At 36.6% G+C, this 16,654-nt stretch overlaps 1 protein-coding gene across 1 annotated transcript; it reads left to right on the top strand.

The window, feature by feature from the left end:
- The first annotated feature begins 413 nt into the window (after positions 1–413).
- Positions 414–1,512, top strand: LOC140327486 (uncharacterized). The gene is made up of 5 exons (XM_072406873.1): positions 414–587; positions 775–840; positions 952–1,205; positions 1,265–1,323; positions 1,428–1,512. Exons 1-5 carry the CDS (start codon positions 449–451, stop codon positions 1,510–1,512), a joined length of 603 nt encoding a protein of 200 aa, XP_072262974.1. The 5' UTR covers positions 414–448.
- The last annotated feature ends 15,142 nt before the right edge of the window (positions 1,513–16,654 follow it).

The raw sequence follows: 16,654 nt of genomic DNA, 5'->3' as shown, positions 1-16,654 counted from the left end.
TTTCACTCATACAATGGACTCATGTACACCATTCCTGATGCACAATAATAATAATGCATAATCATTTATTTTTGTATTTTACCCTTCAGACATAAATCCCTTTTAAACATGCTAATTATAACTGTTGCAAGCAAAGCAAAAGCATAAGTTTATTCAGACCCTCTTCAGACCTTCTATGTTACTTGGATATAGCATAGTGCACTGGAATTGACTGAGGAATATAGAGCATCTAAATGTGTTAAGCTGCGTACACACTTCCAATTTTTATCATTGGTAAACGAACGACGAACGATCCTGCACGATATCTGCAAACGATCGTATGGCACCGATCCTGTACATACAGATAACGGCACGATCGTTCAAAGATATTGTACACACGATAGATGCGATCGTTTGAACGATACAGGGGGGGCATTATAAATCCCAGAATGCCAGAAAAAAACGGATAATGGAGAAATTGCAGAGGAGGTTGCGGCACAAATTTCATGTTGAGCGTTCGAAAGATCAGTTGCGGAAAAGGTGGTCTGATCTGAAGAACAGAGAGAGGGACGTGCTGCATACGCTGAGGCGACGTATTGACAGAAAACGTAAGTATTAATTTTGTCGGTTTGTAGAAGTTCATTTTTTAAAAAAAATATTCGTTATAGGTTATGTAAATTTTTTACAAAAGTATTTTTAATTTATTTGCATTTGTTTAAAAATTGTTTGGAATTTTTTAAAAAATTTTATATATTTATGACAATTTTTGCTTCTCTTTTTGCTTTTATGCATTAGGACGACGTGCTCGGGAGGTAGAGGAGCAGCCGCAGGAGCGTCCGGAGGAGCCGGTAGAGACAGAAGGTAGGATATTGGTATATATTTAATAAGAAAAAATGCATATTTTTGTAAGCATGAAAAATACATTTTTTTTCAATATAGTTAAAAACATTTTTTGATTTTATTTCTATACAGAGTGCATTCTGGGGACCCCTGACCAGGCTGGCCGTCTGGAGGAGCCGGTAGAGGTGGAAGGTAGGATATTGGTATATGGTTATAAGAAAAAAATGTATAATTGTCTAAATATGACAAATAGATTATTTTTAGATTTAGTGCAAATATGTATTTGGTTTTGTTTTTATGCAGAGTTGATTCTGGTTTCCCCAACAGAGGAGGTACTGGAATCTGTGGTGGAAATTGAGCCACGTATGTACCCAAATTATAGAGAGGTAGGTTGCATGTAATTGTGTGTAATTTAACTTTTTATTTTTGTTTGCGCTTATTACAGTATCAGAGGGAGAGTGAGAAGGTCCACAGCCAGGCACGTCAGGGCAGATGGCAAAAAGTGTTGGTAAGCATTCATATATTGTTTAGGCGAATATGTCTCATATCCATGTGTCGGCTTCACAATATATGTGTACTTAATATTCTTCTTTTTTATTTCTACACAGATGTTGTTTCCCAAAAAAAGGAGATTCTGGAGAAACTGGAGGCCATGGACTGCAGATTCAAGGAAGTGGCCAGAACAGTGCGTGAGGCGAGAAGTGACCTGCGTGCACTAAAAAAATTAATAAAAAAAAAATTATAGTTTTTAGTAAATTTTTAGTTAAAAAATTTTTTATAGTAAAATTATTTATTTTTCAACAATTTGTGTGTGTTCAATTATTTATACTTGACTGACAGGTAAGGCAATTTGAACTAAACAGGATGAAGTACCGCAGTGGAACAAGATGAAGAACTCCGCTGGAAAAAACAGGATGAAGTACCTGATCTGCCGGTCCGGTCGTTCATTTCCAACGACTATCCTCGTTCGTCGGCGTCGTTGGTTACTTTTTTAACGAACAATTTATTGCCAATCGGTCGTTCGTCGTTCGTTCGTCATTCATTTCCAACTATAAAAATTGGAAGTGTGTACGCAGCTTTAGACTGATCCTGGAAGATATAAAACTTGAATATGAATAGGTCCCCTGAGAGTCAACAAGAGCAATAAGGGGGTACTTGACATCTCTGCTATACATGCAGAGTTCCCTATACTTTATCCTTTTAATGATGTTGTAAGAAAAAATGCCTGGTAATATATAGGTCCTGTAGGCAGTAGTCCTATCAATCAATCATGTATTAGGGAGGAGTAATAAAAGGAACAAATTAATTAAATTTAAATTGTCTAGCCACACAAGAATCTTTTTGTAGATACACAGTGAAGGAATAGCCTTTATCATGTTTTACCAGGTAAAAATTGAAGAAAAAAGGAAAACTAATACAGCCACCAAAAGTTTTGGTAAGCTGCAATATATTACATTATATAAAACAACAGAATAATGCAAAAAGTACAACAATGCAGAAACAACAGATAAACCCTTCTTGGCTTCAGTCATACATATAATAGTGTAGTGATTTTGGCAGACTGAACATTGTAAAATGGTTTGAGCTTCTCTGCCAAAGAATAAAATACATCATGCAAACACTGTCAGCTTTTTCTGAGACAAAAGTACTGTATTAACATATTGAAAAATTGAGAAGTGTGAGTTTGGCTTTCCAGGTAAAAATAATTATATACGCCCTGTCAGATTTCTGTAAAAGCTATTGTGCAGGCACTGTGGTTAGGAAACTAAGTCTGAGATGCTCCTTTAGAATGTCATTTGTGGTTTTAAAATGTAATTGACAATAGGAAAAGCAATTGTCTCTGTAAGCAAAACATAGAAAGAAATGCTAATAGATAAATTGTTTTCATCAATGTAAAACACAGCAAGGTGGATTAACCAAAACTGTTCAAAGTTAAATATCACTCATTATTTTTTTTAAATTAGGGACCTAACCTTATCCAATCCAGGCTACTGAGATTTTTTTCAAGTATTGGAGAGAAACTCTGCAATGGGATTAAGTAAAAATTCACATTGCAAAGATTACCCAAAGATGTATTTTTAAAATGTTTTTGCCTGCACACAATTGAATAATTAAAGTAAGCAGAGCTGCTTCTCTTTATTTGCTTAACTACTGGTAAGTAAAATATCTGATTGTGATTTGATTGCCAATAACCAGCATAAAATGTCAAACTAATGTCAAAAACAAAAAGGGACATTGCATCAAACATTAGAGATGCTCCTCAAATTCTTGGTATAGATGAAAAAGTAAAAATACTCCCCAAACTTTGTAGCTAAAGCTCCCGCATTTATTTGGACAGTGCCAACCTCTAGAGCACCCTGTCCCTATTAGTATCTGCCCAGTCAAAACAAAAACACAGAAAAAATAAGATCCAACACCCATCATTATTTTCTTCTTTCACACGGTGACACTGTAAAGAACAGTATTTCCTGACCTTTTTAACATTTAAGATAGGGAACCCCTGCTATAACTACTACATCCACCCTTACAGATTGCCAAAAGCCTGATACCTTAGCATTACAAATTGCTAAAATATGTGCAAACATTCAACTGTAGGGAACCTATGAACAGCACTAATAATGATAGGTGCTTTACCATCTGCTTGATCTTTTTAGACAAATCTTCGGCAGATTGAGCTGTAAGGCCCTGGTCGCCACCAGTATTTAGCAGACACCAGTTCCCCAATATAATGCTGCAGTCTTGGATGGTGTCTGTGGACCAGGGGAACAAAGATTAAGCAGTACAAAAACTTCAAGGCAAATCCAGAGTACAAAGCCAAAGTCATGCATGGGCTATCAGTCCACCGAACAGAGGAATTAGGCACAAGCAGTCGGGGTCATAGGCAGAGGTTAGTCCAGGCTGCATGGTATTAATGGGTCAGGGAACAGGTAAGGTAACTCACATGAGAAACTCTCCAGCACAGATTAGCCCAGCTAAATGTTACAACAGGCACTGGAATCTGGAAGCAGAGAGGCTATAAGGACCCAGCAGGCAATGGCAGCATGGGATTACACAGGAACCACTCTGCTAATCATCTGCAGCATAGCTCCAAATCCCCCTTAGCTGTGCAGTCTCAGTGCAGGGGATGCCAAAAGTGAAAACACAGCTAAAGGGAAACAAGCATGCTGCAAGCCACAGACCACTAATTCCTAAAATTCCTATGCAGCTACAAGCAGAGGGAATAGGCCATGCGCACTCTACTACGGTGGGACCGCCCGGGATAGTCGGTCAGAAGAGCCGACTACTACTCACACAAGTCCTCTTTAATATATTTTGGGGGGTTCCTAAAGCCTAACAGTTTAGCTAAAACGACAGTAGAGCGGAAGGATCTCTTTTTTTTACTGTCTCTGCTTTGTACCCATCCCTCTGATAAAAGATGAAGATTACTTTAATCCCAATGCTAAATGTGAACCTAACTTTAAGCAGATTTATTCTGACAAGTTATATAGAAGTATAAAACTTCCAGGTGTCTGTTACTTTTTATGGAATCACAGCATTTTAATTGACAATGTGATTAACTTTTTTTGTTTGATTTAGATGTAGCCATTTTGGTCAAGCATTATCCAAGGTCAGCATCTAGTTCCTGGACTGAAATGTTTGCTTATGGATGAGTGGCTATGTTAATCCATGTGCCTGTACATGTATGATACTAATTAACCCTTGCTGCAGCCTCTGATTTATTAAAGCTCTCCAAGACTGGAGAGGATACACTTTCATTAGTAAACCTGGATGAACCAGCAAACCTGGAATGTATTTCCCAAATGTAATTTGCTACTTGTTAGCAAATGTTTTCAGTCTTGGACCAGATCAAGTCCAGGTTTGCTGGATCACCTAGCTTCACTGATAAAAGAGTATCCTCTTTAGCCTTGGAACGCTTTAATAAATCAGGCCCTTTGTGACTTGCTACAAAAATACAATGTTGCAGTATGAAAGCAGATCTAGTTTTGCAATAAAACAATGCAAGCCTACAGGATTGTATTGCAAATACCGTGTTTCCCCGAAAATAAGACACTGTCTTATATTTTTTTGGGCTTCCAAAAACACACTAGGTCTTATTTTCAGGGTAGGTCTTATATACTTTTTTTAATGAAAAAAAACACCATATTCCCAAATTCCCCTTACAAATTCCCCTTCTGATCACTCTGTGCTTTTTTTCCACTGTTCGGCAGTTAGGACATGGAACAGCAGGTGGCGCTGTGCCGGTTTCTTTCGCTCTGCTTTACAAACAGGAAAAGACACGATGCTGGCAGAGGAGAGAAGAGAGACATGCTGCAGCCAGAGACACACGCAGGATCGGGTTATAAGGGAAGATAATTTTTTTAATTTTTTTTTTTTAACACATTTTTAAGGGCTCACTAGAACAAGCCTGGTTACATGCACTTCAGCTTCTGACAGGCGAAGTGCATGTAATATCACTCCGCCTGTGACAGGAGCCGGAACTACAAGGAAAGCATCGGCTTGTGCGGCTGTGTGTTAGCCCGCTGTGTGTACGCCCGCTGTCTCCCGCTCGGTGAGTACTGTTTTAATTTATGTTTGCTTTTATTTTTTTATTTTTTTTTTTATTTTTCTACTAGGTCTTATTTTCGGGGTAGGTCTTATATTAGGGCAGGTTGGGGGAAAAGTGCTAGGTCTTATTTTCGGGGTAGGTCTTACTTTCGGGGAAACACGGTAAGACAAGTGGTGTTCCTTCTGCAATAAAACATACTTATCTGCTTGTTCATAATCTAGTTTTTTAAAGAACACCAAACTAAATGTGTGGCTTGGTGTAGTATCCCGGGATATGTCAAGTATCCCAGCATACTAACTGTACTATACTAATGCAAGGGAGTTACACCATTTTGACCTGGCTAATGAAGATGGTTAAAGCTCCGACAACAGGAAAAAGACCAAGTGAAGATGCTGTAACCACTGTCGAAGGGAGGATAGGTGAATGTAATAAAAAAAATGCTATTGGGTAAGTTAATTTTATTTTATTGCAGAAAGTACAAGCTGTCTCGTCTGCCAAAAAAAGACCTGTCTGGCCGCAATGTTTTATTTTTTAACTCTAGTTCTGTTCTAATGGAAAAAAGAAGGCTAAGAAAATACTTTACATACCTGCAGCAGGCTAATGTCATCCCAACCTAGGAAAAAAGAGCTTGAGTGAAGAGCAATGGTTGTTTTTTTGTTATAAAAAGTAAAGCTTTTTTGAAAATGTGGAAGCCAGAGAGATTATAAAATAGAGGTACAAAATTCACCTGTTGGTTGTAAAAGTCTCCATCAAACTGGAGTATAACATTCATCTTCACCTGACTAAATTATACTGGTATAAATTTTAACTTGAATTTCCTATTGCTGAAATAATAAAGAAAATATGTAAATGCAGCAATTGCTAATTTATTTTTCATTATAAGCCAGTATGCAACTCTATTGGAATTAAAATTGGAATTAAAGTAAATATTCACAAATGTTCTACTGGAGCTACCCCAATGCTGTAACCTCCTATATAGGGGATAAGTCTTATAACACTGGTCATCCTGACCTGTGGGGAAAATGGAGTATAACCCTATGATGTCCAAAGGAATCAAGGGGTACCTGAGAAACCCCCCAAAAATTTGATTCAGCATGTTTATAAATTTCTAAAAGCAACAAGAAAAAGCATTCTGTGAATCAGTCTACAGGTAAGTTTAGCATTAGCTTTTTAAAATTACTGGTTTTGAAAAAAGAATAATATATCATATATCATGTGATCATTTATAAAGAGAAAAAGAGAATACAAATTTTTGTCATGTATCCATTCAACACTATAGGATCAATAATTTAGTCAACAGCAATAGGGTGAGATGTTTCTTATGGCTCACTGGTTTCAATTGTGAAAATACAGCAATTTATATTTTAAATACGGTATAAAAACAATTGCCTGTCATTTTTTTTTAAGAATAAAGGAGAAGGAAATGTGATAGCTTGACAGCCTCTGTTGAGAAAAGACAAACGCAACTTTTTATCTCATGTGTAGCTGAACAAAGTGTGCTATTGTTGAATTACTATGCTTCATAGGGGCTCAGCAGAAAGAAATATAACAATATTTTCATTCTGCTTCTCTGGAGAGCAATAAATTATAACAGCAAGGACTAATTCTAATGAGTCATTCATTTCATGATGTATTGTTAATTAGCTCCAAGAAAATTGGAACTGAATTCAAATTTAAAAAGACACCAAGACACCCAAGTGTGCAAGATTACCTACATTGGAGAAGTTTGGAAGTATTGATTCAAAAAACATTTTTTATACATTTTTGTATAGTAATTACTTTGTAGCAGAACTAGTTCTGCTTTGCAAATTAGCAGTCAGACAGGTTATTACTGCAGAAAAGGACAGGTGATGTCTTTTCTACAATACTACATACTTACCTGCCTGATCGCTACCTTCTTCTAAAAAAAAAGTATCCTAACTTTCCTCAGGGCTGCTGGGATTGAATGAGCTCCCATGTGCATGTGCGGGAGTTACGTCACTTTGATCCAGCCAAGCAGGATGGCCAAAGATTGGAACCAGGAAGTGTGTCACACTTACCTTCTACTCGCTAAAACACAGGCACCTCTCTCCTGCAGGCATTTATGAGCCCGGGCATGTCTGCTAATTCAGATTTTTCAGTATCATTCCTCCTGCCGGCCAACCAGGAAATAGCCTCTTAACCCTAGTGTTCTAATTCTGTCTGTATTTTCATGCAAAAAGCGTTACATTTTTTACATGGAAATGTATTTTACATTGTAGGGTAATAATTCTTAGGCAAAACTCACCGAAATATGTCCAATATTTATTAAACTTATAATAAATAATAAACTTTAAATAAAAAAACACAAAAATCTGTAAAAAATGTATGTATTGCATGTATAATATATATATATATATATATAAATTATAAATATATATTATATAAAGATTTCTTTGTATTGGATTCAATACAGTTATTTTCTTTTGAATCCAATACAAAATTATTTGAATTTCCTGCCGCTCCTTCTGACCGCACAGACGCATGCACCAACATCACCCGGAAACCCCAGAGAACGTCTCTGTATTCGTCGGCTGAAGATCGAAGAAAGAGGAAGTATCCCAAGGACTTGCAGGGACAGGAAGGATGCTGGGGGATGCCAACGGAACAAGGTAGGTGGGTTTTTTAGAGACCCTGAGTGTGGGTCTCTAAAGGAGAGAGTTAATAATCCCCAGCTATCTGGCTGGTTCAGACACAGCACTCAGCATTTGTGCAACATGTCTCCACAAGTGCCGAGACAGCTAGCTCTGCTGAGCATTTCCCTACATCTGTTGATCATTCAGTGGTTACCATATCCAGCTCCTGTAATAAGCATCCTTGTTGCCCAGTCTGTTGTTTCCCAGCAGTTCCCTTGTGCTGTAAAACCTGGAATGCATTTCATAAAGTCATTTGCTATTTGTTAACAATTTTTTTTCAATCCAGCATCTGATTCATTCCATGTTTTTTGGATCACCCAGGTCCACTGATGAAAGTGTACCCTCTCCAGCATTGGAGAGCTTTAAAAAATCAGCCCAACAGTGTATATTTAATGTACAAGTTGGGTATATCTTGTTTTTACTTATGTTGCCCGAATTATAGAAATATTTATAGTTGCTAAAAATCAACACAACTTTGTTACAAAATTAACCCCATTATAAAACAATACTTGCATGAAGGTTACTCAAGGTTTTTCCTAATACCTGAAAAAAAATCCAGTAATCTAGAGGATAAATAAATCTCACTATTAATATTTTATAATGTATCCTGGTTCCTAATTTTGATAAGTTAGCACCTAATATACAAAAAAGTTAAACCAAGTTTAAATGAATGCCTCTAGGTTTTGTAACATTATAATCAAATCTAATGTATTGCACATTAAAGTGATGAATAGAAGTTTTCAAATACCCCTTGTGAAAAAATAAGGCAATCAAAGGCAGTCGTTTTTTATTACGTATGCTGTGATATGAAAAAAAATGTAGAGAACTATTTTTATCCATTCACACAAAACTCCCACAGGGCTTTTCTATTACATTTACACATTTGCTGCTGCTTGCCTGAAGGACAACTGTCCTTACAAATATTGTAACTGCATGCAGGTAATACATGTGATGATAGCATTTGGTACGCCAATTACTTTTTCTTTCTTGACATGCCTTTGTACGTATTTTTCTCCACAATTGCATGCAACTCACGCTGTGCAGCAAAAATGTCATGTATTAACCACATACAGTTATAGGAATACAATGTTTTTTTTGGCAGTAGTGGACCTTTAATAAATCTTCCATATTATTTACATGCAATGTTTAAAAAAAACTTTATCATCAATGGGAATTAGGCTTTGAGGTACCAATTTATAATCAACATAATTGTATGAAAATGTAAAGAGACAAAGCAATTAGGCAGCATGCAGGGAAGACTATTCTAAAGTTTAGGTTCATGTAAACCCTGACAACAAACTTCTCATACTTACCTTTAAAGTGTAACTAATCCCTTACTTAAAAAATGACAATCAGGCAGGTCTTTTGTTGGAGAAGGAACAGACAATAACCCTTACCCAATACCAAAAAAATACCCTTACCTTTTAAAATACATGCACCTGTCCCTATTGCTTCATGGGCAAGCCATCTTTTTCCACTCATTTTTCAGGTTCTGTTCTTCTGCCATCTTGATTGGCTGGACTGGGATGACATAACTCCTGCACATGGACATAGGAGATTTTTAGCATCGGCAGTCCTGGGCAGCCCACATATCCCAACCCAACATTGTATAGTGAGCTGTGCATTTCCTTCCAGAAATAATGGGCCTGATTCACTAAAGCTCTCTTTGGAGAGGATACACTTCCATCAGTGAAACTGGTGATCCAGCAAACCCGTAATGGATTTGAAACATACCATTGAAAACTTACCTGTTCAATGGGTGCAAAAAAATACACTTTGATATTGCCAGAAATGCAGTAAAGTTAAACATTTTTGTGAACTCTAATTTTGTTATGTTAAACAATATTATCATGCATCTCCAGTTTATCTTGATGGCTATAGAACACCCCCCTAACATTATAGAGATGAGGACAGGGGGTGTTGTAGGGTGACAATGCTGCTCTCCCAAACATACAGTACAGTGAGTAAGCAACAGAATAGGAGGAGTGTGAATATTAAAGTGAAAAAATAAAGAGAAAAATTCCTAACAACAGTAAACTGCAATGTATTATGGTTGATTCCTGGGTTTGGATACAAGTTATATCCCCAGGGCAAATCTAGTGGTGGCAAAAGAAAATTTCTTACCTTCCTTCTGGATTCCTTGCATTTTTATACATATCAATGGATCTATTGTTAAAGGCCTGGACAATTATTGCTTTTTGTGATTAAAATGCCCCTTATTTTGCCATAAAATTTGAATGGCTGCTTCTTCAAAGTATGAAGCAGTTTGACATGAAAAGGTGGTGTAAACTCTGGGAGGAATTTTCTGGCTTTAAAGGGGACCTTTCAGCAGAACTTTTACTTTACATAAAAGGGTAGACAACCCCCCCCAAATCATTAATTGGGGGGGTAAAATCCTTTAAAAAAAACAGGGTAAAGCCTCTGCCTTCTGTCAATTTAGACACAATGTTCCAATCTCAGCCAGGACACTATCTGCATGGAGTTTGCAGGTTCTCTCCGTGTCTGCGTGGGTTTCCTCCGGGTACTCCGGTTACCTCCCACATCCCAAAAACATGCAGTTAGCTTAATTGGCTTCCCCCTAAAATTGACCTTAGACTACATTAATGACATATGACTATAGTAGGGACATAAGATTGTGAGCTCCTTTGAGGGACAGTTAGTGACACGACTATGGACTTTGTACAGTGCTGCGTAATATGACGGCGTTATATAAATACTGTGTAATAATAATAATCCCAGGAGACTTCTGGCTGCTCCTTCTGCGCATGTCTGATCTTGGGCTTGTGCAGAAGGAGCTTTTTCTTTAATCTCTCTTGCATAAAGAGATCAGCATTTATTTTTCCCTGTCTACCACAGGCTATGTCAACCGATCTCGTGCCTGTGTAGTGCGAGATCCGGTGTCATAGGCAGAAGGCGAAATATGGAAAAAGAAGATGGCAGCGCCGAGACAAAGGAGAATTCCAGGATTAATAGGGACCCGATCTGCAAAAGTAAAGGTGAGGTTTTTTTTTTTTTTTACTTTACTTCCACTTTAAGAAACATTAAAGTGTATTTTACAATAGATTTAGGTTCAATGTATATAGCAAAAAGGGAGAGAGGAAATTGCTCAAAGCAGCTTTATGAATTAGTAAAGCCCACAAAATCAATATTTCACATGTCAAATATATATATATATATATATATATATATATATATATTATTTTCATCCCCGGAGAGAACAAAGCAAATCTATATAAAACTGTATCACTGAACATTTCCCTGGGGTCCTAATGGCAAGAATATATTCTATTATAAGCTTACTAGTGGGTGGACAAAGCTTATCACCCAATTCAGGGGAAGCAATAAACAATTATAAATATATTGTGGATATATTGTGAAATATATTGTGGTCACAACATTTTAGAATGTTTCCAAACCATATATTGTTTACGTTCCATTGCCGCGTTTGCATAGTGAATGTTAAAAGCTATTACAAAAAAACAAACTTATTATTGGGAAAAAAATGATATTTTATTATGCTGCAATTGTTCTTTTAAAGCAGCCTCATACTGCGAATAATAGTTAGAAAAATGAAAAAAAAATCTTTCTGTAGAAATATTCAGATCCTAGGTTATGCTTTCTGTCTCATGACCTAAGCGCAAAGTCAATAAAAAATAAGTTAAATGCTAAGCAGGGGGTGGAAATATCTGTTTTCAGAGTGTATAATTTGAAGCCTAATAAATATCACAATTTACATGAACTTAATTTACGAGTGACTGCAGCTCTTTGCTGCTGAACTCTTTGACATTTTACTTTATTAAACAAAATACTTTGCAAAAATATAATAACTGAAAGGTAAAGTTCAGAGTATGGCTGTAACCTTTAAGCCTGTTTACCATAAATGATTTACAGGAAATGCCCTACAAAGAATGTACCCTGTAATATTAACATTTAAAATTGGTTAATTTATATATTATAGGTAAAATATAACATGTAGAGTTAAACACATGCATTGCTGAGTAGATAGAAATGCATAACCTAATCTAATTTGAGATTATTCTTGAATTATTATTTGAAAAACAGTTTGCAGTCCCATATGATTCCAAATGGGCATGCCAACGACATAAGCTTGGTATTCCCTGTCCAGTTTCACTATAGGTGTTCTGGTCATGTTGATATTCACTCATAGCAATCCACTTTTTGTAATAGGTTGGCACTTTTAACAAGAAAACAAAAAAGTAAGCCCACTCCTAGAGCACCATTTTTTACTTTTAGATATTAAAGTTAACATGGAGCAGAATGAAAGGACTGCTCAAATTTTACAGCTCCCTTAGCTACTCTAAGAAGGTGTAAAATGAACATATAAAAGTTAGATGTATTCCTATTTTTGCACATATTCCACATCACTGAGTCTGCTGCCATCATCCTTCTTGGAAGGTTTCCAAGGAATATGGAGTAGACAAAATCTTAAGAGATGATACTCCAGTCCATACCAAAAGCTTCTCATGAGATTTAGGCTGTTCAGTAATTCCTAGGATATAGCCAGAAGTGTTTACAATTGTGTGACCAATGCAACTTATACTGCAATCTTTCACAATTTCACCATTTTTAAAGGTTTAATTAGTGACTTGGGTTATATGTTCTAAAAGCAATTTGTTTGGCAGTTTATGCCACATAAGTGCCTTTCTGCTTTCTGCTCACAGAAAGACTCTTATATTGGTCACATCTAAAACATTGGTCATTACAGGATGACACTTGAATCCAAGCAACAAGGGCTAAATTCCGGAATCTATTTGTGCAGATTAGAGGGAAACCATAATGCATCACTATAAGAATTTCTTTTATTCAACTTATGTACATCTTTTCATGATGGCAGCAAAGATGCAGCAGTAGCATCATTGATAGGGCACATGAACATTTTTTTGTAAAGCAGAGGACAGGACAGTTAGCACCCACAGTTAGCATTTGATTAATAATTATGTCTGCTTCACTTAAATACTTTAAACCAGGGAAGATTCAGTGAACCACTGGGTTTTCAAGATTTACATATGGCTAAAGCTTGTGGAACGTGCATTCGAAGTCTTGTCTGTCCTGATGCTACTATCTTATAAAAAATGGTGTGTACTGCAGATGGAGGATGATGATGCATCCCCCTATCCACATCCAAATGTGACCACATGTCATCTTTTAAAATCAACCAGACTGGAATCTCTGCTGATTTCTGATTTCAGCTGTACACTGCCAAATCTTTGTCCAAATTGGAGCATACATTTACTAAACTAAGAACATGAGCCCCAACTTTTACAGTACCTGTTGATGCTGCCTCTGGATTCTTCTCACTCCAGCATATTTGCAATTTTCCTCATTACTAAATGAATTGTGCTGGTCTGCTAAGCAATCCCAGTGCTGACCTATCAAAATCCTGGCATAGCTTACATTACTTCTTTCAAACCCTTACCACCTCCATCTCTGCCACAAAATATAAAGAAAAAAAAGTTAACCCAATCTTCCAATAAGTCCAACCTTATACTTTTCCCAACCCGCATCAAAAAAATTAATAAATAAAAAGTTAAACTGAAAAAGCTAAAGTTTCTAGTACGGGACCAAAGTCATTTTTTGATAGAGCCATTCAAAGCTTTCAGCATGTCTATGATTACCTCCAATGGCCTTTTACCTGACCTTTTAGGCTTGTGTAGGTGAACGTTTATTTTTATTACTACTTATTTTTACTTCATTTCTGTGTGATTGCGTATTCAAAGTGAATATGATTTAATCTAATTTAGTTAACATTCACTATTGAACATAGACCTTAAAAAGTGAACATTACTGAACAATCAGTCTCCCTTCTTTTAATAAATAAGCCACATTTTTTGTAGTTAATAAATATAAAGCAGACTTCTATTAAAAGTAAGCTAGGGTAGTAAGGTTCATCGCGACATAAATGTCTTGAATAAAAATGAGTCCTCATTTTAAGGTTTAAGAACTACTTTTTCAATGTTAGCATTTAGGCATGACAAATATGCCAATCCTAAAATGTAACTGGCTTTTTTGTCACTAGCGTGTTATTTGAGAAAATTCTTTATATGCTCTTATACTTTATACACTATACTATTTACTAATGTTTTAAGAATTGTAATACAAGTGAATTTTTTTTTGATTATATACTTTGAAAACATTAAATGGAAATATTTCTGTAGAATAATAAAGGAGGCTAGATGCGCCATCTCAGAACACAGTTGCCCCCAGAACTTCTGTGCACATAGGTTGGTATCTAGGGAAGACCTGAGAAAGGTCCAGGAGCCCACAGATAATGCAGTAAAGGATTCCAAAAGAGACAAGTCCAGAATACAGAGCCAAAGGTCATACACCGGTAATTAGTCCACCAGACAAGGTATCCAAGGGTAAAGACATTGCAGAGTCAGGGACAGAGGCAGGGAGGGTTACCAACAGTAAATCTAATAAATAAAACACACTAGCAGCAAGTCAGCTGGGTTAACGCACCGACAGGCAACTGGTGACTGGGAACAGAAAGGCTATAAAGTCCAACAGCCAATGACAGGGTGGGATTGCAAGCAGTAACGTCTCTGCTTGTTGGCTGCAGCATAAACTCCAAATCTCGTTCAGCTGCACACAGCCTCTGAGCAGGGGATGCCAAGAGACCATAAACAGCTAATGGAAAACTGGGGATGCAGCAGATTGCAGAGCAGAAGCCTGATAGCTATTTGCTTGATCTCCCCTGTGCAAGAGGCCCCATTGGAAAGAATAGACATAGCACACAGGATTGCTGGCTAGATAATCATCTCCTAACAGCTACCTAACAAATGTATCATTTTAATGAAGATATCCTTTAGTTACTGTATACACCATAAAATTAACTCCCTAGTCATAGTGTTCCTCAAACACTTTGAATGATATATCAAGGTCCTCCAAATGTTCTGGCGAATGTTTTAAATCCCAAACAAGATCTATTCCAGGTTTGCTGGATCATCCAGGTCCTCCCATAACTGTCTACCTTCTCTAGTCTTGGAGAACATGTTAGGCATCTTACACAGTTAGACAGCTTCCATATTAGGATTAATATGCTAGTCAATAAATAAAACTTCATTGATTCCAAATGTTCTTCTTGCATTATGTAATTCTCTAGTTTTTACTGGTACATTTTTTTGGTTAATATGCGGGAAAATGCATCATATGATCTTTTGTGTTTATAGCCATGTAGTTTCTCCAATTCCACTGTTATTCCTATACTGGCTATAACTTTGCTGTTTGTTTCTAATAAATTACGCCTAAATTAGTACTGTAAAATGTAAAAAAAATACTAAAACATAATAAAAAGAATATTTTATTGACATTCTTGAACTGTATCAATACTTAATGTACAGTAACAGTTTTCATTCTTTTTAACCTTGCTTCATTTATTTGTGTTTTTTTTTAAATTATAAGAAGAGCAAGACTGTTTCAAATATACAGAAAATATGCCCAGTGTTTTCACTAAAATCTTCTGTTGTGTTTGTGCCTTCATACAATGTTTGTATGTTTATTTGTATTCCTTTCCTTTTACATTGCTTTTTTTCCCACAATAATTTTTATTGCAAAGAATACCTAAATCATATTTACAGATGTTCAGATTACAATTGTTTGTAAAAGTCAGAGAAGTGAAATATGATTCAAGAAGACCAGGTACAATGATATTGTGTGACTATGTCTAGTGAAATAGCCCTAGCCACCTCCATTAGGTAAACTTGCTGCACCTTGGCTTGTCACATCTCTACAATAGGGATTGTTGTCAATTTCAACAGTACCAGGATGCAGGAATAAGCTGCAAATATGAAAAATCAAATATGCTTTATAAGCCTTCAGGGACATATCACTGGTATGCAAAATACATGCCTCTGGTAAATTAGACACTACCGACTTGGTTGTTTGTTGGCACTATTGTCTTCCAGAAGGTGAACTTGGGCAATCCCAACAAATGTGGACCATGGTCCCAACCTCCTGGTGGCATAACCACCAAATATCATTGGTTGGAATTTTTCCATCAAATTTACAACAAATTGAGGCTAATGTAAAAGGAAATATAGACTGTTCATTAAACAAATGAGGGGAAGCTTTGCAGATGCTATTGTGCATTCTTTGCACAGTAAATTTTCATCACATTCATGATGTGCCGGATGCTCCAACAATAGTCAGCCATCATATCCCATCTACCCTGATACTGTCCTTCAATGACCTTCAAATCTTAGTGAAATCATTCACCTTGTTTATCACTGACTGCACCCAGGTTTTCTGGGAAGTCAGAAAGATGGCTATGCAGAAATTGCTCCTTGATGCTCATATTGCACCCAAGCATTTGTAGCTCTCCAAGAGTTTCTGGACAATTTCTGTGTAATTATTTGCTCGTGTGTTTCCAAGAAAGTCCTTGACAATGGCTTTAAATGATAACCAAGCATTCTTTTCGACTGCTGACATTGTCCTGATGAAAAGTTCATCTTTGATGAGCTGCCGAATCTGTGGACCATCAAACACACCAACCTTTATTTTATCAAATGACAGGCTAGGAAATGCCAAAATGAGGTACTTGAAACACTCTCCTTCAGTTGGCAAAGCTTTAACAAACTGCTTCATCAGACCCAGTTTCATGTGCAGAGGCAGCAAT

The sequence above is a fragment of the Pyxicephalus adspersus genome, chromosome 3, assembly GCF_032062135.1.
Source record: "Pyxicephalus adspersus chromosome 3, UCB_Pads_2.0, whole genome shotgun sequence".
Lineage (NCBI taxonomy): Eukaryota > Metazoa > Chordata > Amphibia > Anura > Pyxicephalidae > Pyxicephalus > Pyxicephalus adspersus.
Note: the sequence above shows the minus strand (reverse complement) of the source record. Positions and strands in the feature narration are given on the sequence as shown.

Excerpts from the sequence above, each read along its gene's own strand:
- LOC140327486 (XM_072406873.1), top strand. The coding sequence starts at position 449 with ATGGAGAAATTGCAGAGGAGGTTGCGGCACAAATTTCATGTTGAGCGT. Across the intron at positions 1,206-1,264 it reads TGTACCCAAATTATAGAGAG|TATCAGAGGGAGAGTGAGAA; the intron begins GTAGGTTGCATG and ends CGCTTATTACAG. Across the intron at positions 1,324-1,427 it reads CAGGGCAGATGGCAAAAAGT|ATGTTGTTTCCCAAAAAAAG; the intron begins GTTGGTAAGCAT and ends ATTTCTACACAG.